The 24,427-nt window shown below is 41.2% G+C and overlaps 1 protein-coding gene and 1 pseudogene across 4 annotated transcripts in view; both read right to left on the reverse strand.

Moving 5' to 3' along the window:
- Positions 1-18,841, reverse strand: part of PLPP1 (phospholipid phosphatase 1) — a 112,546-nt gene extending 93,705 nt beyond the window's left edge. The window contains exon 1 of one of the 3 annotated variants that reach the window (XR_004026749.1): positions 18,316-18,841. Coding sequence is in view for 2 of the 3 variants with exons in the window: in XM_003265930.3 (XP_003265978.1) it covers positions 18,316-18,373 (58 nt within the window). In the remaining variant the exon portion in view is untranslated. The remainder of the gene's footprint in view (positions 1-18,315) is intronic. The other 2 variants (XM_003265930.3, XM_003265929.3) reach the window with 2 other exon arrangements.
- LOC101178141 lies at positions 13,769-16,412 on the reverse strand (annotated as a pseudogene). Its single transcript, XR_179784.3, has one exon. The product of XR_179784.3 is annotated as an E3 ubiquitin-protein ligase RNF138 pseudogene (transcript).
- Positions 18,842-24,427: the final 5,586 nt, after the last annotated feature.

The following is a 24,427-nucleotide window of genomic DNA, read 5'->3' on the forward strand; positions in this document are numbered from 1 at the left end:
CCTGCCTCACTTGGACTGTTACAGCAGCTTCCTAACTGATCTCCCTAAATCCGTTATTTCTTAGCTCTAATCTATGATTCTACCCTGCAGCCAAAGTAATCATTTTTAAAAGCTACCTCATTCTCCTTTTTTTAGACCCCTTATTATAAACTATCATAGCACCCATACTTCTCCTTCACAATACGTATTGGTTCATTTTTCATATTTATTTGTATGATTACTTGTATCTCTATTACCTAAGACAGTGCTTGGCACACAGTACATGAGCAACAGACATTTGTGGAATAAACAAATGCCCACTATGTAACGGTCAGTGGGCCACATGCCAAGGAGAACATACAGATTAAGACACAGTCCTTTTCAGATAAAGAAACTGAAGTTGTGAACTCAGGTGAGTTACCCAAGCAATAGGTGACAGAACTGAGATCCAAACTCAGACCTGTATGATTCCAATGTCCATATTCAAACTTTATGCATCCCATGAACACAAAAGAATTCTGCAAAATATCTATATATTAGTAAAAATGAATGGAAATTTGTTTCGTGTCTTAATAAAATATAAAATCCGCAGCTGAAATTGCAAGGTAAGAATCACCCTAGCATTCTAAGCTCTTCAAAAACGTACAACACTGTTTCCCTGTTATTTTGGGTAATTATAGCTTACACAAACATAATGGTAGCCCACTCAAATAGTACCCATTTACATTCTTTATTGCAGAAAGTATTAATATGTCTTTATCTCATATAATTCACTAAAGTCTCCTATAGTTCACTATAAGTCAGATAATTCACTAAAATATGTCTATGGCTAGCCTCATAGCAACTATAACACTTCTGCTACAATTATACTTGACAGTTCAAAATTTCAAACTCTCCTGCTTTTACTACAACTTTAATTTACAAAATATTCAACCAAATTACAGTACCTTTCAAATCAAATATTTCTTTTTTTACTTTTTTCAAGACCCTATCTCACTCTGTCACCCACACTAGAGTGTAGTGGTGCAATCACAGCTCATTGCAGCCTTGACCTTCCCGGGCTCAGGTGATCCACCTCAACCCCCAAGTTAGCTGGGGACTATAGGCCTGCACCACCAAGCCCAGTTAATTTTGTTTTGTTTTGTTTTTTTGGGTAGAAACGAGGTTTTGTCATGTTGCCCAGGCTGGTCTTGAACTCCTGGGCTCAAGCGACCTGCCCACCCCTGCCTCCCAAACTGCTGGGAATACAGGTGTGAGCTACAACACCAGGCCCGATTTTCATCCTTAATCATGAAACGTGAGGATATGAAATAAGAGCAACCACCACAAAGTTCTTCAAGTGAGTTGCTCCTTTTTCTAGCAAATCTAGAATATGGACCTAATTAATTGACCAACCTAAAGAGCAAATTCCCTACTTCAGGCAATGTAAATCACTATCAATGTGATTCTAGACTTAATCCAACTGAAAATAAAATCTCTACCACAATCTCTTTACGGGACAGCAAACTCTGGCCTTCCAAAGCATGTTCTCATGATTAATCCTCTTTCCTCTCAAAAAAGCCTCATTCTCTTCAGAAGTGCTCCTGAAAGGCAAAAACAGAGCTACCGGCAATACTTACTTTTCTCTTTTTTTGTTGTTGAGATGTTGTTTCGCTCTAGTTGCCCAGGCTGGAGTACAGTGGCGCAATCTCGGCTCACCGCAACCTCTGCCTCCCAGTACAAGTGATTCTCCTGCCTCAGCCCCCTGAGCAGCTGGGATTACAGGCATGAGCCACCACACCCAGCTAATTTTGTAGTTTTAGTAGAGATGGGGTTTCACCATGTTGGTCAGACTCCTGACCTCGTGATCCGCTTGCCTCGGCCTCCCAGAGTGCGGAGATTACAGTCATAGGCCACCGCACCCAGCCCTAAAACTGCATTATAAACAAGATCCCAGGTGATTCCTATGCACATTAACGCTAGAGAAGCACTCATCTAGAAATTTTCCAAATCTCCCTAATGAGAAGAATCACCTGAGATGCTTGTTAAGTATGTAGATTACCCAGCATATTTCTTAGAAATTCTGATTCATTAAATCAGGTAATTTGAAAAATTACTCTGGGTTAGTCTCATATAGCAGGTCCTTGAAAAACCTCATTTCATTATAATGTTGATGAGAAAAAAGAAATTGACACCCAACTGAGGCCTCAGCCTCCCAAAGTGCTGGGATTACAGGCATGCGAGACCGTGCCCAGCCTTTTTTCATTTTTTAATTTTCCTTTTCCTACTCTCATCTTTGCCTCCTCTTTTATCAGAAGAAACATATGTAACCAAAGCCAGGCAGGAGGCCTACACTACTTTGTGTCAGGGATCATTTTCCTATATTACTACTTTCTAAATACTTCAGTCTTCAACTTTTTCCTATTTTATGCTGACAGTAACACTCACCCCATTCTTAGCCAGGCTAAGTTTATAATTGATCTCCCACAAGTCCACTGCAGTTGCTCAAAATAGCCCCTTATACACCATGTGCTCTTTGTCTTACTACCTGAATCCACTGGTGTCAGCTGCTGCAAGATGACTCTCCTTAATAACTGAGGTTCATTTACCACTATGATCCTGAGAGATAAACAAGGAATACATCATTCTCATTATAATTTACAATCAGTAAATGAAGGAACCATGGGATCTTGTCCATCAGATCCCAGAGAATAGCAGAGGCAAGACCGGAATCTGACTTCCAAACCAACTGTTTTTACTACTAGATCGCACTTTGAACTCTTTAAATAAAGGGTTCAAACCAATTGCCACTCACTAAAAAATTATTTACAACGTCAAATCCTGAGGAAAGGGGGGAAATCCATAAGAAAACTTCAGAGGGTAATTACTGGTTTTCAGATTTGGTTAATAGTTAGACTATATTCAATGGCAACACTGAGAATTGCATTCATACTGTGGGACATAAAGTAAATTTTAATATATCCACACTAGCCATAAAGTTGAGCATTATCCATAACCTGCCTAACAAGTTTCGATAACATCACAGTTTAAGAAACTTTTTCTCCAAGTGGCTACTGGGCTAGGCAGAGGCAATAGTTGGAAAGGAGCACATTTAAAACTCCTTTCTCTTATCCATGCCCTTTGAAAAACAGTAAAATACAACGAATGTCACTTGCCTCTGCTACACTGCATAACTATGCTAGTGATACTTTCCAGATCAAATAGAGATGTTCTCTTAAAAGTTTGTTTTTTAAAAATTTTAAGAAAAAAGTGGCCAAGCATGGTGGCTCACACCTGTAATCCCAGCACTTTGGGAGGCCGAGGTGGGTGGATCACCTGAAGTCAGGAGTTCGAGACCACCCTGGCCCACATGGTGAAACCCCATCTCTACTAAAAATCCAAAATATTAGCTGGGCATGGTGGTGAGCACCTGTAATCCCAGCTACTCAGGAGGCCGAGGCAAGAGAATCACTTGAACCAGGGAGCTGGCGGTTGCAGTGAGCCAAGATCGCGCCATTGCACTCCAGCCTGGACAAGTGCAAAATTCTGTCTCAAAAAAAAAAGTATAAAAATATTAATTTTAATTACATTTAGTCATCTATTTAAAAAGCTACCTTTCTGAAGACAGTTACCTAAAATTAGGACAACCCCAGAACACTGTAAGTGACTGTAATCATTACATACATCTATTTCTTAAACTCTACAGAAAAAATAAAGAATAAATTATTCATCAAAAGAAGTTATGATGAGAAGTGGCAATGTTTAACTCATTCAACCTGTACTTTAAGTTAGCTCTTGACAAGTTTATATTCAAGAAATAAAATCTTCATGTTTTAGGAGCTGAGGACTAAGAGAAGTTATTACTATCCAAACCATGCCATTCTCACGTCACACGCATCTTTATTTATTCATATTTCTAGCTTGCTGTTCTCTCTCCAACCAAGAACTTCATTTAGGTACCTTGCCTATGAGCTGTGGGAATACCATTCACCTAGAAGTACAATCAGAAGATCTGAGGTATCTGATTCCAGAAAGAAATAGGTTAGAAGTAATCAAAACATTTCCCATCATGATCTGGGCACCAGGAACTGAAATACGAACCAGGTTCTGACTTCAATGCTGTTTAAACTGCAGCTAGGACAAATTAAACAAACAAACAAAAAAGTCACCAACACATGAAATCACATTTAAATAGCAGACTGTGTCAGTGGTACCAAATTGGCTTATTAGCTTAATAATGATAATAACAACAACAGCAAAAACATTTGAGTGCCTACTGCAGGCCAGGACTATGTTAACCACTTCACATACATTGTCTCATGCATTATCTCATCTAATTTCACAGCACTATGAGAAAGGCACTATTAGCATCATCTCTTTCCTCATTAGATGAGGAAACTGAAAGAGTTGAGGTGACCTGCCCAATGTCACACAATAGTAATAGATGGAGCTAGACTTTAAACCCTGGAAGAATGGCTGACTCAAGTTTATTGCCCAGTCATTCATATAACAAGTGACACACTTCCTAAGCACCAATATTAGAGTGTTTTCACCTATTAATGTGGATAGACTCATATCCTTCTGAACTATCTACAGGAATTACTTCAGAATTTAGCAGTAGCCAAAAGTAATGTGCCCAAAAGTTTACATTATCTCTGCTGTACAGCAACAGCAATGGTTTCAGAGGAAAGTGTTTTGAAATAAAGATAGACTTCTGGCCCAGTACAATGGCTCACACCTGTAATCCCAGCACTTTAGGAGGCTGACGCAGGAGGATCACTTGTGTCCAGAAGTTCCAGACCAACCTGGGCAACAGAGTGAGACCTCATCTCTACAGAAAAATCAAAAATTAGCCAGAGCTGGGGACGGTGGCTCACGCCTGTAATCTCAGCATTCTGGGAGGCTGAGGTGGGCAAATCACTTGAGGTCAGGAGTTCGAGACCAGTCTGGCCAACATGGTGAAACTCTGTCTCTACTAAAAATACAAAAATTAGCCAGGCATGGTGGCACACACCTGTAATCCCAGCTACTCGGGAGGCTGAGGCAGGAAGATCGCTTGAACCCAGGTGGCAGAGTCGCAGTGAGCTGAGATTGCGCCACTGCACTCCAGCCTGGGTGACAGAGTGAGACTCTGTCTCAAAAAAAAAAAAAAAATTAGCCAGGCATGGTGGTGCACACCTTCAGTCCTTGCCACTCGTGGAGGCTGAGGTGGGAAAATCACTTGAGTCTGGGAGGTCAAGGCTGCAGTGAGCTGTGATCATGCCACTGCGCTCAGCCTGGGCAACAGAGTGAGATGCTGTCTCAAAAAAAAAAAAAAAACTTGATTAAAATACCTGCCTATCTTACCTTCCAAAGCTCTGTGTACCTTTTGAGGATGGAGATCTTGTCTCACTCATTCTTAGTAATCTCAGTGCTAACAGGCACTCGATAACATTATACAGTTTTATCATTTTTCCTATGAGTCTGTCTTCTACCATAAGTAATAAGCTAGTAAAAATCCATGGGTTATATTTTTCCCTTGATTGAAAAATGCATACCTATTTTTGGTATCTCCAGTGGTAGGTGGGGCATAAAATGAGGCTAATACTATGTACCTCAGAGTTTTGTGATGATTACATGAGTTCATGTGAAACATTTACCAAAGGCATGTACTAGGCATTCAGTAGGTAATAGCTTTCTTCTCTACTCATTTACCTCTCTAGCACCAAGCAGCAAACCCATCTCTCCTACTACTGACACAAATGAACCAAAAAGCAAGGCAGAATCTGGCGTAACAAGCTGCCAATTAACTGAAGGACTCATCCGCTACACATTTCCTATATGTCATTTTCCTAGACACCCCACCCTGAAAAAGACTCAGGAAACATTTCCAAGCAGTGACAACTGAGGACTAAATCACGAGGTTCTAACTATATCTGCTAGAATGTATTACCAAAGCTCACTGTGAACTCCATACACGATTCATTTAAAACACAGGGAGAGACAAAGGTCTTCCTTTCCTGTGAAAACCTGAAAGGAATGCCTGTAACAACAATGCTATTTGAAGAAAAAGTCTGTGAGCATGTTACTGAACAGGGGAAATTAGTTACATCCTCCAGTATGATATAACCTCATTGCTAATGCTTAATAGTTATTGGGAGCCTGAGATATGAAATATTAAAGTGCCTCTTGTTTTTGTTTGTTTTTACAGATACAGAGTCTCGCTCTGTTGCCCAGGCTGGAAGTGCAGTGGCACAATCACAGCTCACTGCAACCTGCAACTTCTGACCCCAAGCAATCCTCCTTCCTCGGCCTCCCAGTGTGCTGGGATTACAGGTATAAGCCACTGCTCCCAACTTTAAAGTGCCTCTTTTAGACAGCAGATATACTCAAGATGGTAAGCAGAAACTGACTCTGAAACATCATAGTTAAACATAAAACTAAAATAGGTACAAAATATTTAAGCCACCTAAAATAATCTTTTTTTTAATTTTGTTTTGTTTTGTTTTTGAGACGGAGTCTCACTCTGTTGCCCAGGCTGGAGTGCAGTGGCGCAATCTCGGCTCACTGCAAGCTCCACCTCCTGGGTTCATGCCATTCTCCTGCCTCAGCCTCCTGAGTAGCTGGGACTACAGGCGCCTGCCACCACGCCTGGCTAATTTTTTGTATTTTTAGTAGAGATGGGGTTTCAGCGTGTTAACCAGGATGGTCTCGATCTCCTGACCTCGTGATCCTCCCACCTTGGCCTCCCAAAGTGCTGGGATTACAGGCGTGAGCCACCACGCCAGGCCCAATAATCATTGTTTTTACAGACAATGATTTCCCACATTCTTGCCTTTCTCACCCTCTCCGTTTTTTTTTATTTTTACTTTTAATTTTTGTGGGTACACAGTAAATATACATATATATAGGGCACATGGGATATCTTGATAGAGGCATACAATTTATAATCATTACATCAGGGTAAATGGAATATCTATCACCTCAACCATTTATTCTTTGTGTTACAAACAATCCAATTATACTGTTTTAGTTATTTTTAAATGTACAATTAAATTATTATTGACTATAATCACTCTGCTGTACTATCAAATACTAGATCTTATTCATCCTACCTATTTTTTGTACTCATCAACCATCCCCACTTCACCCTCTCCATTTATTACAACCTTTCCCAAATACACACTAGTTAATCTGCATTCAAAAGTTATAATCCTCAAAAATGCACTTCCCAATTCCTGACTATACCATTGTTAGCTAGGTTGCCTTGGGTGAGTTTCCCAACTTCCCCAGCCCTCACTTCCGTCATCTACAGAATGCAGATGACCAAGCTCCTAAGAGAGTTGTTGAGAGACTGCACTGGCTGTACCAAGCCTAGAGAGCACTAAATAAAGGTCAGTTATTATTTTTATCCATTCTGGCATTTAGAAATGAAAGTTACAAAATTCACTATTAAAAATACCATTGATACATACCATATTCCAGCCATACTGGCCTCTTTTCTGTGACAAAATGCCCTTTTCTCCTTTTGTCCTCAACACCTGCCCCTCCCTATGCTTGGAATTTTCCCCCAGCTCCTCCATGGCCAACTCATTTTGTTCCTTAAATCTCAAGTCCAATACCTCTCAATTCAAATATTCCCCCTTCAGAGAGCCTTCATTGAGACTGCTATCCCCAAAAGTCTAACTTTCTTATAATCTTGCTTTAATTCTGTCATAGCCTTTACAAACATCTGTAATTGTCCTATATACACTGGTATGGAGATCTTATCTTTTTTGCACTGGTATTTGCAGCTCCTAGCATTGTATTACAGCGAATAATGTGTGCTTAATAAATTAAAAAAAAAAGATGCAATGTCAAATACTTTAAAACAACATTGTGCTCACACAACTTTAAAAACAATTAGAGTTTAACATATGTCACAATGTTTGAAAAAGAGTTTCGACGCAGCAGTGTCCAATCTTTTGGCTTCCCTGGAGTACACTGGAAGAAGAATTGTCATGGGCCACACATAACACACACTACACTAACAATAGCCAATGAGCTTAAAAAAAAAACTGCAAAAAATCCCACAATGTTTTAAGAAAGCTTACAAATTTGTGTTGGACAGTATTCAAAGCCAACCTGGGCTGCATGCAGCCTGTGGGCCATGGGTCGGACAAGCTTGGTTTAGGGGGAGAGAGGATATCGAGAAGTATTACACAACAGTTTTTCCTTGCTGCCTGTTTAATTGCCAAGAGCAATTCAAATAATAGAATTTATACAATTGAGGATGTATAATTAAGGTCATTCAAAAGTTTTGGGAATATTGGGCCAGGTGCGGTGGCTCACGCCTGTAATCCCAGCACTTTGGGAGCCAAGACGGGTGGATCACCTGAGGTCCGGAGTTTCAGACTAGCCTGGCCAACATGGTGAAACCACATCTCTACTAAAAATACAAAAATTAGCCCGACGTAGTGGTGGGCACCTGTAATCCCAGCTACTCAGGAGGTTGAGGCAGGAGAATCGCTAGTACCCAGGAGGCAGAGGTTGCAGTGAGCCGAGATCATGCCGTTGCACTCCAGCCTGGGCGACAAGATTGAAACTATGTCCCGCCCCCCGCCAAAAAAAAAGTTTTAGGAATATTAACTCTACTTTTTTATAAGTGGAGTAATCATTCCCAAGACCTCGGCAATAAAAAGGTGACTAGAGTGTAGCTAACTCCACTTTCTGGAGTAAGCTGAAATTCAGGAATTATCACTGTATAAAGTAACAGTTTTTCCATTTGTTTAATTACACTCCACCACAGACCTATACAGATCAATTTTCACCATGGCTGGAATTACCACTACTTACAAATCATGTATGTGGCTTTCACACATGACTAATAAAACACTAAATTTCAAAAGCATTCCATGAGTACTCATGAGAAACATTTTAAAGTTTGTGTTTTTGTCCCTAATACAAAACTAGTTGATGTTATTTCTACTAATATAATTATTATGTTACAGGTAGTAGGATTATAGAGGATTATTTTACTTGACAAACATACATCATGCATATTAAGTGCAAGGCGTTTTACATATTGATTCATTTAAGTCTCATTTAAGATAACAATAGGTACTTTCATTATATAGCTAAAGAATACAGGCACAAAGAGAAAACTTTCCCAAGGTCACACAGTTCAATGGAGGAGCTAAAATTTGAATCCACAGTCCATCACTAGACTATGCTGCCTAACATTTTAAAGAAAAACACAGACTAGTTTTTTCATAGCTTATAAGGAACAAGTCATTCCCAATTTTATAATTTTTGCTTGTTTAAAAAAATAGAAATGGGGTCTCACAATGTTGCCCAGGCTGGTCTCAAACTCTGGGGCTCAAGAGATCCTCCCACCTCAGTCCCCCAAAGTGCTGGGATTACAGGCATGAGCCACCATGCCTGGCCCCCAATTTTAGACTAGTTTCAGTTGAGTAAAAAGGCAACCTACCTAAACCTTTGCACATTAAACCTAAACAGCAAGAAGACTGAAGGGAAGATGAGCAGAAGGAAGGGAAGTACAGTGGAGAGGAAGGAATGACAACGAAAAAGAAGGTAAAAGGAGAAAGAAGGATGGAAAGATGAGAATGCTACCTGTAACCACTATTCATAATCTCTGGATGGCAAATGCTTTTTTTTTTTTTTGAAAAGAAGAGACAAGACAGTATCTCTATAATCCCTAATTAGCTGATTGTACAGACTGTATGTTTCCATTTCAAATGTTGAATTAAGGCACCTAAATTAGGAGGAAGTAGACAACATTCCAAATTTCTTTCCATAAAAACTGAAATTACATGCTAATCAGTTCACTCAAAATCTGGGAGTTTAGTGACTTTTGCTGCCAACTTTTTTTTTTTTAATATGGCAAACTGACAATTTTAACCTTAAATTTCTTAACCAAAAGAATCAGAATAATTCCCCAAACTGAGTAACACATCAGAAAGTTTGGTAGAGCTCAGCCAAAAATGACTAAATGAGAAAGAGATTAACAAAGATCCATAGCACATTCTTGAGTTTCCAAAGGATGTAATTCAAAGAGAATATAAAGGAAGAATTTACATTTCATAAAATCTATAAGGGGAAAGTTTTCTGAACATTTCTATACTTTATTCCAAGTAAGGTAAATTTAAGTTAAAACTCAGCTGAATAAAACCAACTAGAGCCAAATAGCAGCAATTTCCTCCAGGCCTCTGCTTTTGTTCCAAACTACCCATTTAAAGCAAGAAAAAGCCTTGCAATAGGATTCTAGACTGACCCAAGAATATGCTAGTTTGACAAATTTTTGTTCGTTTTTTGAGATTCCTTCCCTCTCTCTGTGACTAGAATAGAGAAAAACAACAACAACAACAACAACAAAACAGAAAAACCAGTAAACTTTCATCAGAAGCAAAATAAGTTTCCTAATAGAAGTTAAATAGAAGAGACCGGGCGCAGTGGCTCACGCCTGTAATCCCAGCACTTTGGGAGGCCGAGGTGGGCGGATCACGAGGTCAGGAGATCAAGACCATCCTGGCTAACACAGTGAAACCCCATCTCTACTAAAAATACAAAAAATTAGCTGGGCGTGGTGGCGCGCGTCTGTAGTCCCAGCTACCTGGGAAGCTGAGGCAGGAGAATGGAGTGAACCCGGGAGGCGGAGCTTGCAGTGAGCCAAGATCAGGCCACTGTACTCCAGCCTGGGTGACAGAGCGAGACTCCATCTCAAAAAAAAAAAGTTAAATAGAAGAAACAGCAAGTGGTCAGGATAGGCACCATGTCCTATTTGTTTACTTATTTTTATCTTCAGTACCTAACACACTGCCCAGCACCTATGATACAGTTAACAAATGTGTACTGAATATGAGTGAATGAACAAATAAATGTTACAAGAAAAGGGAAGGCACAAAATGCTGGAAACTATTTAGCAAGTGAGAATCTTCCCAAAATACTTGTTTTTTCCCCCTTTGAGGAAGGGACCCAGATTGAGGCTTAACAAAGGGACTGCTCCTTAGGAGTATCCTTAAGGGGTAAAATGATGTCAGCATTATAATAAGAAATGGCATCAGTATTTGAGACAATTACTGGGCTAAAACAAGCAACAGGGACCCCACAACCATCTAGCATTGGTTGCAAATGTTTTTGCCGCCAGATTTTACTCTATACCCATTGACTCTGATTTGGCATAATGATGATACCACATTTGGAGCATGCTGAGGGAACCATAACCCCTCCCTCCCAAGAAAGCCAAGATGGCAGCCCATGGGCTCCTGTTTGCGTTTGCCATTAAGGACACTGTAGTTGGTGTTTAATGCAGAAAGGGAAGCTACCTCAAATCTGTTTTAGATATAGATGGGTATTATCAGTAGGGTCCTGCCAAGAAAAGCAGCATACTCATATGAAGTATTCAAGAAAACTTAATGAAGGAACCATTTCAAAAGGTACAGGCAGGGTTTAGGGAAAACAGCAAAAGATGTTGGTATAACTCTGGGTTAGCAACATCAGGAAGCCATTATCATCTCCAGGTCTAAAGGGGCTAGGGAAGGGTTATTAGAACCCAGAAAGATGTATAACTATAGATGGCTGGCAGAGAGGGCCATTATTGAATACAAGTTGTGAACTACTCACAGAACAGCTTTGGCAACACTAAATCCAGCAAGAGGGAACTAGCTTTTAGGGAGATCCTTTCTGATGTCCCTCCCACTGGGCAAAGCTAATCTGAAACCAAAAAGGAAGGGCTCAGTTGATGTAGCCCATGTAATTCATTTCCCAGAACCACAGAGCAGAGTGGAGAAAAGATCTGGAAGGGCAAATGGAACACACACAGCACAGAAAGATATTCTAAATGGTTGTCAAACAGCAAAACACAGGTAAAAGGAATCAAAGTTTTGTCAGTTCCATCTAAATCTTCTAGATATTGTGGGAGCACCCACAAATAAGTCATAAACATTGGTACTTACTTGGGTTCCTACTGCCCTATATCAAGTTGGAAAAGAAAAAAAAAAGGAAAAGCAGCAGCAGCTACGAGTAATTCCAGGTAACTTCTGACATTTCTGCATCTCTAAGAGTAAACAGACAAGTCATTTATCTACAATGAAGCACATCTAAGATAAGGGCCTTCTCTTTGCTCAAAGGGAACATATTCCAAACCTCCATTATCGTACTTATCATGATGTATTATAACCACTTGTTTATTTCTTCATCATTAGACTCTGAGCCCTTTAGGGCAGGGATTATCTTATTCATCTTTGTATCCCTAGAACCTAACATGGTACTGGCCACGAAGCTAGCCTTCAATCAATATGATTGAATAAATTAATGGACTCAGTGTCCATTAATCGGCAGCCTAATGCCATAGTGGCTAAAATCTGAAACGACCCTTAGCAATTAAATACTAATAAGTTGTATTCAGGATATGGTTTAATACACTGGGCTAAAACATCGCGCCTTTTTTTTTTCCAAAATTAACATTTTTATTAAATCAAGTTAAAAACATGTTCAGTGTAGAACAAAACCAAAATATACCTTTTTATACAATATATGTATATATTAGCAGCAAACTACTTCTAAGATTCTCTTTTATGTTCTTTTAGTTATTTTAAAGAAAGCATAAACAATGTATATTAGTATGGAATGTTAGCAAATCCACTCTTAGTCCTTTATTCTGCGATTTGGGCCTTCTACAAAATACTTTATGATTCTCACTAATGAATACTAAGACATACCCAATTTTGACTAAAAAATAGTGAAACAGTGGTTGGTAGAATCTTTCTCACTATATCACAGTCACATATTATATTTGAGAATAAGAAATGAGCACCATACAAACAAGTAATTGTGTGTGTGTGTAAACTCAATTTTTAAGGTGTAATAGCAGCCAACTAGATCACTTAGCACTGTGACTATCACTTTTTAAAAATCTGGTGATATACAAAATTTTAACAAATCAGATAAACACTTCAACCCCCTATTGCTTGTCCATTTAAAAAATCCTCAATAGAAATTCTATATATAACCTGACAAACAGCATACACACATACATGTGTATATATACACACAAAAGTATATGTAAATATACATATACATCTTTAGCTTTGAATAAATTTCTAAACTGAGATGAAGCCAAACCTCTCATTTATATCTTCTAGAATAAAATATCACCAACTGAAAGTTTCTAATAAGAGTTTCAACTTAGTTAATCAGAAATACTGGCTACTGAAAATTCTGAGGCCAAAGAGCTGCTATTCAGCTTAGTATATTCTAGGCTTACAAATCAAAGACTGAAATTACCAAATGCCCATGAAAGAAATAAATTGTTCTCTTTGTATTTCCTTCTAATAATAAAACGAAAATATCTTTATAACAAGCTTTCACTTTTTAAAGAATTAAAATTATTACTAGTCTTCAAAAATAGTCAATGTTATATAAATACAATTTTCTTATAGTTGAATTTTTCAGCTAGAATCTGCATTTTAAAAATTTCCTTTGGATTATTCCATTTAGCACTTCAAGTTTCTATTCTGCAGCTCTAATAACTGGCTCAGATTTGTTAGGTTGTATCAATCACATCGTTCAAAATTTGCTACTGTGTGTCAAATGTATACAATAATAAAGTAAATGGGAGGAATGTAACAAATTTCAAAAGCAACATAATGAAAAATTCAAGAATATTTAATATTACAAAAAGATAAAGCACAACAGGGATTCTCTTTCACCGTTACATTAGTGAAACATCTTTTTTACGCTATTAAAGCTAATGTCATAACTTTCATTTTTTAACTTACCAAGAGGATGAAGTTTTTAGAAGCCCTACATTTTCAATGAAAAACTAAAATGACTGAATTACTTTTATTTACACATCAAGTTACTGAAACGGTGACTTCATGTAGTTTCCCCCTTAAAGATGGCACTTGCAGGTACAAAGATGCAGAGATGTCTACAGCCTTCAGATGTTTACTTGAAAAGATTCTTCAACAGCAGTTTGATATTGGGTTTCTTCATCTAGCTGAAGATTCACAAATTCTCCATAATCAAACTGATGTCTCTGATTTAGATGACTAACGAAATTTCTGGTAATCTGGCTAGGATCTCCCCAAGGAAGAGACACACAAATAGGACATGTCACAGGAACTATCTGAAATCGGTGATTACTGTTACAGTGATCCAGTAAACGCTCTCTGGTAAAATTTGATTCTTGACACGGGACACTTAAAAGTAGGATGACCAGAAGAACTTGTATTCTCTTGGTAAGTTTCTGTGTTATCAGATGTGGATGTTTCACTCCTACTGCTATTCCCTACTGAATCCTGAGAGATCTGAAAGTTTGGAATGATAGAAGAAACACTATATTCATCCTGATACTTCCCACAAGATTTGTAATGATGTCTCATGCGATAGAGTTTAATCTGTTTTGCACAGCATCTGCAGCTACCAGAAAACTTCCTCATTATACTTTCAAGGTCTAAGGCCCATTCAGGACATGCTCTCTCTCTTTTAGTCACATTTCCACGACATAGGGGACAATGTGCTCTGCTTTCCCTCACTGCAGTCAGGAAACATTTTCTACAGAAAACGTGCTGACAGGCCACGGTCCGCACGGGTGTTTTGAGCACCTCCTGACAGACGGGGCAGTGGAAATCATCTTCAGTGTAGGATGTGGCCGCGGAGAGGTCCTCGGCCATGGCGGGGGACGGGGGCACAAGGCGATGGCGACAGCGGCAGCGGCCGAGGTGACGGTGACGGCCCGGGGCCCACTCCCTACAACAACATCGCGCCTTTCATACCAGCCTACCACCATTCTCTGTAGAGCTTTTCTCATGCACTCAGATAATGTATATGGCCTGTTCAACGGTCACAGAACCAGTCATAAAAAGAGCCAAAGACAGATGGCAAGACTATGCTCCACTTCAGAAAGGAATCAAATATACATTATCTGTCAAAATTCTCATTCTTTTTCCAAGAATTTACCATATCCACTTAAGGAACTAACACACATTACTTCTCAAAATTCTCATTCTTTTTCCAAGGATTTATCAGATCCACTTAAGGAACTAATAATTTGAACGTGTATATAGAGGAAGTCGTGTTTCACACCGATGATAAAGATAACATAGGGACAGAAACATACACACACACGCGCACACAGGCACGTTTAATGATCACTTCAACACACATCACCCGCAGTAAAATTATAAAGTAGTTGTATAACAGGTTCACGTAACATCATCATATTAAAATGGCTATACTGTATGATGTTGAGGTGGTCATTAACAGAATCTGGAATGTATTCACATTATAATTATGAACCACTTTCACATAACCCTGCACTTACAAAGTGCTTAATCATCTTTCTGTTCTAACAGTCATTTCTTACCTGTGGATTCCTCACAGAAAAAGGAAATTTATGCCAGGTTGAAAACCCTCTTCAAGCTACCATGATTTTAGGCTACCAATCTCCTGCTGTCAGTAAAATGAATACAAATCAAATTTAACATAAAAGACTCCACCAGAAAGGTGCATTTGCTATATAACATGTGTCATCCAAAAGTAAGCGTGAAAAAGTTTTGTATCTCCTGCACCACTGGTCTCCTTCACTGCTGTTTGCAATGGACAGTTGATGTTGTTAAATGTAATGTAATCTTACATTTTTAAAAGTCAGTAAAATAGGTCACTTTCTATTTAGGAAAAGGGAATTCTGAGCTTATAGTGATAATATACTGAATTACTTTAAAAGAAATGCCAGTAATACAAAAACATAATGTTGTAAATAGATTAAATGCCTTTTCCTAAAACAAGTCCTCAAAGCTTTCTCCAAAACCACCAAAAACACAATTTTACCTTATTGAGAGCTATTGTACTCCTGCAACTGTCAGGTCAATGTAGCAATGAAATTACTCTAACCTTTATAGGACAATTATGTGATGTTTGTATCATGTTAAAACTACAGGCTACAACAACCCATAATTTATAAAATTGTACTGCATGTCAGTTCCTCCATTACATGTGATTTTTTTTTTTAATTGCAGATCTACCACATGGCTTTGTGTTTAATACCATTAGCTTCAGCTACCTCAGAGCAGTATTATGTTTCACCCATTCTAATCAGTGTTTGGCCCATAGAAAAAAAATTATGTTGTTTTACAAATTGATCGAATTCCCACAGTAGGAAAAGACGAAGATGACATGTAATTCTGATAGAGCACAATATGTGGCAATGATAGGATAATATTCAATATATTAGAAATATATTGATTTTTTTCTGATCAAACATTTTCCTCTCCTTTCACTAAAATATAAACAAAGTTTAACAAAGTTCCAATGACATCAAGTATAAGTTAAAATATATTTTTTAATGTAACATTTCTATGAAAGGTAATTTTTTGTTGCAAATAAATTTGAATATATTTAATTATTAATAAGTCCCGACATCTGAAAGGACTGTGTTTTTATAAAGACAGTGTTCAGTTGGGCGCGGTAGTTCATGCCTGTAATCCCAGCACTTTGGGAGGCCAAGGCGGGTGGATCACGAGGTCAGGAGTTCCAGGCCAGCCTGGCCAAGACGGTGAAACCCCGTCTCTACTAAAAATAGGAAAGTTAGCTGGGCATGGTGGTATGTGCTTGTAATCCCAGCTACTCAGGGGGCTGAGGCAGAGAACTGCTTGAACCCGGGAAGTGGAGGTTGCAGTGAGCCAAGATCGCGCCACTGCACTCCAGCCTGGGCGACAGAGCAAGGCTGTCTCAAAAAAAAAAAAAAAAAAAAAAAAAAAAAAGACAGTATTCCAAAATTGTGCTCCACTTTCCTAAACTTAATTCCTAAAACTCACTGTGGACCTGAACAGGAAGTGTCTTGGAAAACAACAAAGATGCTTCATATTAATAGGTAACAAAATGCAGTTTTAGGGCCCAGCGCGGTGGCTCACACCTGTAATCCCAACACGTTGGGAGGCTGAGGCAGGCGGATCACCTGAAGTCAGGAGTTCGAGACCACCCTGGCCAACATGGAGAAACCCTGTCTCTACTAAAAACAGAAAAATTAGCCGGGCATGGTGGCGGTGCCTGTAATCCCAGCTACTAGAGAGGCCAAGACAGGATAATCACTTGAACCCAGGAGGCAGAGGTTGCAGTGAGCCGAGATCCCGCCACTGCACTCCAGCCTGGGTGACAAGAGAGATGCTGTATCAAAAAAAAAAAAAAAAAAGATAACAAAATGGAATTTTTCCTTACAACAACAACAAAACCAGGTAACAGAATTTATAAGAATTCCACAAGATTGCAAGGGCCTAAATGACCCGGTTGGAAACTGGAGAGTGGAATAACTAGGAACTACTGGATTAAAACCGAGGGAATCTCCTGTCACTGAGAAACCATTATGCAGACTTCCATCCAGGAGGCTAAAGCCACAGATCTCCCACCCTGAGAACTTGCCAATACTACTACTATTCTGATTACTTCAACATGAGTAGGACTATCCAAATCTCCAGCAGCTCTTGCTTTGTTTTTGTTTAGTCCATCATATATAAATAGTTCACAGCATAACTGCCTTATATAATACATAAAAGGTGAAAGCTACTCCTTCCAACGCCCATCCCTTATCCAAATGATTCCAGTTCTTTCTCCTCAAAAGGAAGGAGTAACTGGCAACCAGAAGCCTCATAACTGAACTCTTCCAATCAGGAAGACAATGCGAAATCTGCTGCAGCCAAAGAATGTCTACTGCTCCTTGGGGGACTGTCACAAGAGATGGAAAGCTACACCACGGCAAGGTCTGTGCAGACAAGGAAACAGGTCTGGGGTACCGCGTCCTCCCCCACCCCCAAAGCTTCTTTAGACCTATACGCAAAAACTTGGCTGCTCATCCCTACTTGCAACCTGACAATTTACAACCTGGCAACACCTTCTAATTAGGAACTAGTTCTAGCCTTTTATAGCCGAAATATTAAACTGCTTCTCACGATAAATCAGGCACTGGCGCCTGCTACTGAGAATCCCCTGTGCATCAAACCTCCAGTTTCGCTACTGAGATGGGCCAGTGACCAGGCTCCTCTACCGTACAGAGGGGAGGAGCCCACCCTGCTCTGCTAGAGTGGAACTGCAAACAGAGGACAGGAGCAAGGCATGGAGCGCAGAGGCATGAACAGCGTCCAAGCAGGGCTGGGCTCAGCGCACCGGCGGGCGACAGACAGCGGCGGGCACGCGGGAGCCGGGGTGCAGGCTGCAAAGCGGGGTCCCTCGGCTGCAGAAGCCGCCCCCGTGTGTCGCCCCGCAGCGGCGCACGCGTCAGGCAACACATCCCCGCTGCCCGTCGCGGCTCTGCGCTAAAGCCCTCCCGGGACAGCCGTACCCGCCCGGGCGCACACGCCCCTCGGGCAGGCAGCGCGTACGTACCCAGCAACACGCAGAGCACATCGAGGGCCACGTACGGCAGCCGCGTCTTGTCAAACATGGTCTCTGCCGGGGCTGCCCGGCAAGGGCGATGGACTGAGCTGCGGGACGGCGGCCGAGGCCCTCGATTCTCGAGCCCGGGCCCGGGGCTGGCGACGGCCCCGAGCTACGGCCCCTCCCAGCCGGAGGAGGAGAGCAGCCGAGGGCGGGCTGAGACCGGGCGGCGCTCCCACCGCCAGCAATGGCGCCCGGGGCCCTCCCCTCACAGCCCCCGCGAACACTCGTTCAGTGCCGAGGCGCTCGTGTGCCAGCCGCGGCAGCTCTGTCGCCTCAGGACCTCCTCGGCCGGCCCCGGCCTGCCCCGGTTGCTCCCCGTCCGGATCCCGGCGCCCTCTCCCACAGGCGGGGCGTCCAGACTCTCGCTTTAAGGATGGGGACCGGTAGGGAGGAGGAACGCGGGGTCCAGCCCCTCCCGCTGGGCAGCGCAGGACCCGGCAGCGCGCGGCCTCGCGGGCAAGGGGAGTGAAGCAGGGGCGGGACCGGGGAACCCTAGGCCGCGGCGCTCAGCCAATCAGCGCCCTCGGCCTCATCCCTCCCGACCTGCGGCGTCCGCCCAGAAGTGCGGCTCCCGGCAGCCGGGCGGGGCGTGGGGGCGGCTCCGGTTCCGATCAAGGGGGCTTTGCTCTGGACCGCAATTGCTCAGGTGGTCTCCGAACTCGGCCTCGGTACCCCCACTAGGCATTGCTGCTTTCAGAGAGCTAGGCTCCCTACCCAACGATCCTAGAGCACCGGCTGCCTGCCACTCCCCACCCCTTCCATGGGAATGAGGTAATAAAGAGGTCGGATTGTTACAGCTGAGTTTAAGGGGGGAAAAGAGATCAGAGTAGGCAGGAACAGAGACGCTCTCCTTTAGTTTGGTACTTCTGAGCCCGTTCTCACTTAGGCCTCAACGTTGACCTCCCTGTGTCCTGGCTGAGCCCAAATGTTAGCAAGAAGCGTGCTAAATCATCCATCCTCGATACCTGATCACCCTTGAATTCTTGATATTTAATATCGGATTAGATTCCTTATATTACACCTTTGTTGTAGAAGCCCTTGACTTGCCTTCAGCCAGAATCCCTCTACCCTTGATGTCTCCTCTTAGTAATTTTCCATCCATCGTCACCTCCCTCACAGACACGGTGCTTGTTCCTTGGCTATAAATCCCCTGCTGTCTTTGCTGTATTCTGAGTTGAGCTCAATTTCTCTCTCCTTTTCCAATAGTCATGACCCTTATTGTAGTAATCTTGAATAAATTATTCATGTGTTTGACAAGCGTCAGGATAATTGTCTTTAACAGCAGCAAGCACTCCCCCTGCCCCATTCCCAGGAGGACCCTAGCCCACATTTAGTAAGCTCAGTTTCCTAAAATGGGGATGTTTTTTGAATAAATACCTAATACTCAGACATCACAAGTACTTTCAATTTATTGTGACCTTGCAATCTGAGGCCCTTGTAACTCTGGAAGTGAAGAAAGCCACATGATTAAACAATGGCACATCTTTCTCAGGTGTAAATTGCTTAAAGCGTTTACAGCTTTAAGCTGCCCAGTGTTCCAGTTTGGAGGAAGAAGTGAAACCCAGAAAAGATTATATGAAAGTGGCTTTATCTAGAGTTAAACCCTCAACAGATGTTAATGATTGGTATATTTTCTCCTTAAATATGTAAAACACAAATCACAAAATGTACCTACTACTTCTTCGACTTTTCCTGTAAAGCACTCAGAAAGCCAATGGAAAGATAACATTAAACACAGAGTCTGGAGATATAACCCCAAGTAAGTTCTCAAAAACAAAAAATACATTTGAAGAAAGATGTTTTTCTTTAAAACGAATGTGAGTGTTTTATTTTGCCTCTTGTTTAAATAGCTGTAAAAGCTTTAAGCGATTTATACCTGAGAAAGATGTGCCATTGTTTATCATGTGGCTTTCTTTACTTCCAGAGTTACAAGGGCCTCAGATTGCAAGGTCACAATAAATACAAAGTACTTTTGATGTCTGAGTATTAGGTATTTATTCAAAAAACATTTGTTGAGCACCTATTGTGTTACCGTCTAGGCTCAGTGTCTTCAACACTTGAAATATTTACTTTCTAAAAGTAATTTTTTAAAACATTTACTTTTTAAAAATTTTTTATTTTTACTTTTTGTGGGTACATAATAGGTGTATATATTTTGGGGTACATGAGATGTTTTGATACAGGTATGCAATGTGTAATAATTACATCATGGAAAATGAGGTATCCATCCTCTCAAGCATTTATCCTTTGTATTACAAACAATTCAATTATACTCTTTTAGTTATTTTAAAATGTACAATTTAATTATTGACTATAGTGACCCTGTTGTACTATCAAGTACTAGATCTTATTCTTTCTATTTAAAAAAAATAAACATTTACTCTTAAAGTGCATTTTCAAAAATAAGCATTCAAAAAACCTTACTGATTAGTGATTTTTTGTTTATTCACACATTCATTAATTCAACATTTATTGAGCCCCTAATGGATACCTGGTACACATCTGTGAAGAAGCTAAAATAAACAAGAGAAGTTCTCTGCCCACAAGGGGGATCCTGAGGCCCACTTAGAAAGCATGTGATTAGGGCCGGGCGCGGTGGCTCAGGCCTGTAATCTCAGCAGTTTTGGAGGCCGAAGCGGGTGGATTACAAGGTCAAGAGATCGAAACCGGCCGGGCGCGGTGACTCAAGCCTGTAATCCCAGCACTTTGAGAGGCCGAGGTGGGCGGATCACGAGGTCAGGAGATCGAGATCATCCTGGCTAACGCGGTGAAACCCCGTCTCTACTAAAAATACAAAAAAATTAGCCGGGCGCGGTGGCGGGCGCCTGTAGTCCCAGCTACGCAGGAGGCTGAGGCAGGAGAATGGCGTGAACCTGGGAGGCGGAGCTTGCAGTGAGCCGAGATAGCGCCACTGCACTCCAGCCTGGGCGACAGAGCGAGACTCCGTCTCCAAAAAAAAAAAAAAAAGAAAGAAAAGAAAGATCGAAACCATCCTGGCCAACATGGTGAAACTCCGTCTCTACTAAAAATAGAAAAATTAGCTGGGTATAGTGGCATGTGCCTGTAGTCCCAGCTACATGGAGGCTGAGGCAAGAGAATCTCTGGAACCCAGGAAGCGGAGGTTGCAGTGAGCCGGGATCATGCCACTGCACTTTAGCCAGCCTGGCAACAGAGCTAGACTCTGTCTTAAATAAATAAATAAATTAATTAATTAATTAATAAAATAGATTAATAAACCAAAGCCCATTAAAATGCATTGCCATTTCCTGTTATTTTAAATGGGACTTGTGCCATGTGCAGATTATAAGCAATTAATAAGGCCAGGCATGGTGGCTCACTCCTGTAATCCTAGCAATATTTGGGAGGCGGAGGCGGTCGGATCACTTGAGGTCAGGAGTTTGAAACCAGCCTGGCCAACATGATGAAACCCTGTCTCTATGAAAAATACCAAAAAGTAGGCTGGGCGCTGTGGCTCGCGCCTGTAATCCCAGCATTTTGGGAGGCCAAGGCGGGCAGATCACCTGAGGTGGGAGTTCGAGACCACCCTGACCAACGTAGAGAAACCCTGTCTCTAATAAAAATACAAAGATTAGCCAGGCCTGGTGGCACATGCCTGTAATCCCAGCTATTTGAGAGGCTGAGGCAGGAAAATGACTTGAACCCGGGAGGCAGAGGTTGCGGTGAGCCAAGATTGCGCCATTGCACTCCAGCCTGGGCAACAAGAGTGAAACTCCATCTCAAAAAAAAAAAGAAAGAAAAATACAAAAAAGTTAGCCAGGCGTGGTGGCAGGCGCCTATAATCCCAGCTACTCGGGAGGCTGAGGCAGGAGAATCGCTTGAACCCGGGAGGCAGAGGTTGCAGTGAGCCCAGATCGCGCCACTGCATTCCAGCCTGGGTGACAGAGGGAGACTGTGTCTCAAAAAAAAAAAAAAAAAAAGCAATTAATAAACTCTCATTTGTGGAAAGAATGACTATGACACATCATTTTGTTTTGGAATGGGGAACTTTCATTCCTTTTGGGGGGATTTTTTTGTGTGATTGTTTTGGTTTGTTGTCATAATTGGATTCTGGTGTGATCATTGGAATTGCGAATGAGTTAAATAACTTTGAAATGGTGATGAAAATAATTTAAAAAGGAAACACGAATTAAATAGTAACACCATTAATACCCCCGGGGGAGGGGGAAACTATGAGTGTGTCCCTGGACTGGACATGAAACCTCAGAGGCGAGAGCACTGACTCCATTTCTCTGGAGTTTGTGCATCCCAGAAAAAAAATACTTTTAAAAAATAAAGAAACTTCAGAGGCTTGCATAAATGCTTAACAAAGTTTGTCCTTGGGCCAAACTTTTCTCCCTGTAATACAGGCATCAAACAAAAGGAAAGTAGGGTGGGCTTCCGAAGAACAGTCCTGAAGCTCCCTGAAGAAGAAAGAAGCTAATTTCCTCTCTTCTGTCATTACTAAACTTCTTGAAAAGGAATCTGCAATTTACATGCTGCATTTCCACTTTCTCTTTCGATACCTCTGCACGCTCAATTCTGTCTCCACTCCTCTACTTGCACTGCTCTTTAACATAATATTATTGGTAAGTCTCCCTCTCTCCATTCCAACAGCACTTACTGTCTCAGCAACTTATTTATTTCAAAAATTGTCTGCAAAGTAACAAGACTCAATTCCCTTAGGATATTTGTGTTTCCATGTGTGTATGTTCTTTCTCCCCAAATTGACTGAAGCAAATACAGTTTCTATTGTACTCAAATGGCACTGTAAAACTAAAATAATTAAAAATGTCAATGTCTGGTTCCCCAGTACATGTGCTCCAAAAAGAAAATTTCACAGGATGGTGTATTTTTTTTTTTTTTTTTTGAGACGGAGTCTCGCTCTGTCGCCCAGGCTGGAGTGCAGTGGCGCGATCTCGGCTCACTGCAAGCTCCACCTCCCGGGTTCACGCCATTCTCACAGGATGGTGTATTTGAATCCTTTTTACACTTTTTGTCAAAGCTATTTGCTTCATACCTTATTAAAATTTTTAATCGGCCGAGCACAGTGGCTCACGCCTGTAATCCCAACACTTTGGGAGGCCGAGGCGGGCCAAGATGGTGAAACCCCGTCTCTAGCAAAAATACAAAAATTAGCAGATGTGGTGGCACATGCCTGTAATCCCAGCTACTGGGGAGGCTGAGGCAGGAGAATCATTGAACTCGGGAGACGGAGGTTGCAGTGAGCCGAGATGGCACCACTGTACTCCAGCCTGGGCGACAGAGCGAGACTCCATCTCAAAAAATAAATAAATAAAAATAAAAATAAAGTTTTTAATCATGTAATATTTGATACATAAATATATAACATATAAATAAGTTATGAAAGGCCAGGCGTGGTGGCTCACGCCTGTAATCCCAGCACTTTGGGGGGCCAAGGCAGGCAGATCATTTGAGGTCAAGAGTTCGAGAGCAGCCTGAGCAACCTGGTGAAACCCTGTCTCTACTAAAAATACAAAAAAATTACCTGGGCATGGTGGCACATACCAGTAGTCCCAGCTACTGGGGAGGCTGAGGCAGGAGAATCGCTTGAACCCAGGGGGCAGAGGTTGCAATGAGCCAAGATCGTGCCACTGCACTCCAGTCTGGGTGACAGAGTGAGACTCCGTCTCAAAAAAAACAAATAATAATAAGTTATGAGGCATAATGAAATGGGCAACTATGAATCTACAATTCTATTCAACTAAACACCTGGATCATTGCAGAATCTTTGAAAGCACCTGAATTCTATGTTTACCTTTTCCTAGCTTTGTTTTTTCCATATCGTTTAACCACATGCGTATGTATCTCTAAAAATATATATTGTTTCGCTTGCTTGTTTTTTAGCTTTTAAAAATATTATGCCATAGATTTAATCTTCTGCCCTTGATATTTTTTCACTCAATTATATTTCTTACATTCATTCATGCTGCTGCTATAGTAGGTCTGTCATATGAATACATCATTTTATTCATTCTTCTGACAATAGTCATCGGGGTTTTCATTTATGCAAATAATGCTTGCTGCAGGCATTTGTGTA

Source organism: Nomascus leucogenys, chromosome 18 (genome assembly GCF_006542625.1).
Source record: "Nomascus leucogenys isolate Asia chromosome 18, Asia_NLE_v1, whole genome shotgun sequence".
NCBI classification, from domain to species: domain Eukaryota; kingdom Metazoa; phylum Chordata; class Mammalia; order Primates; family Hylobatidae; genus Nomascus; species Nomascus leucogenys.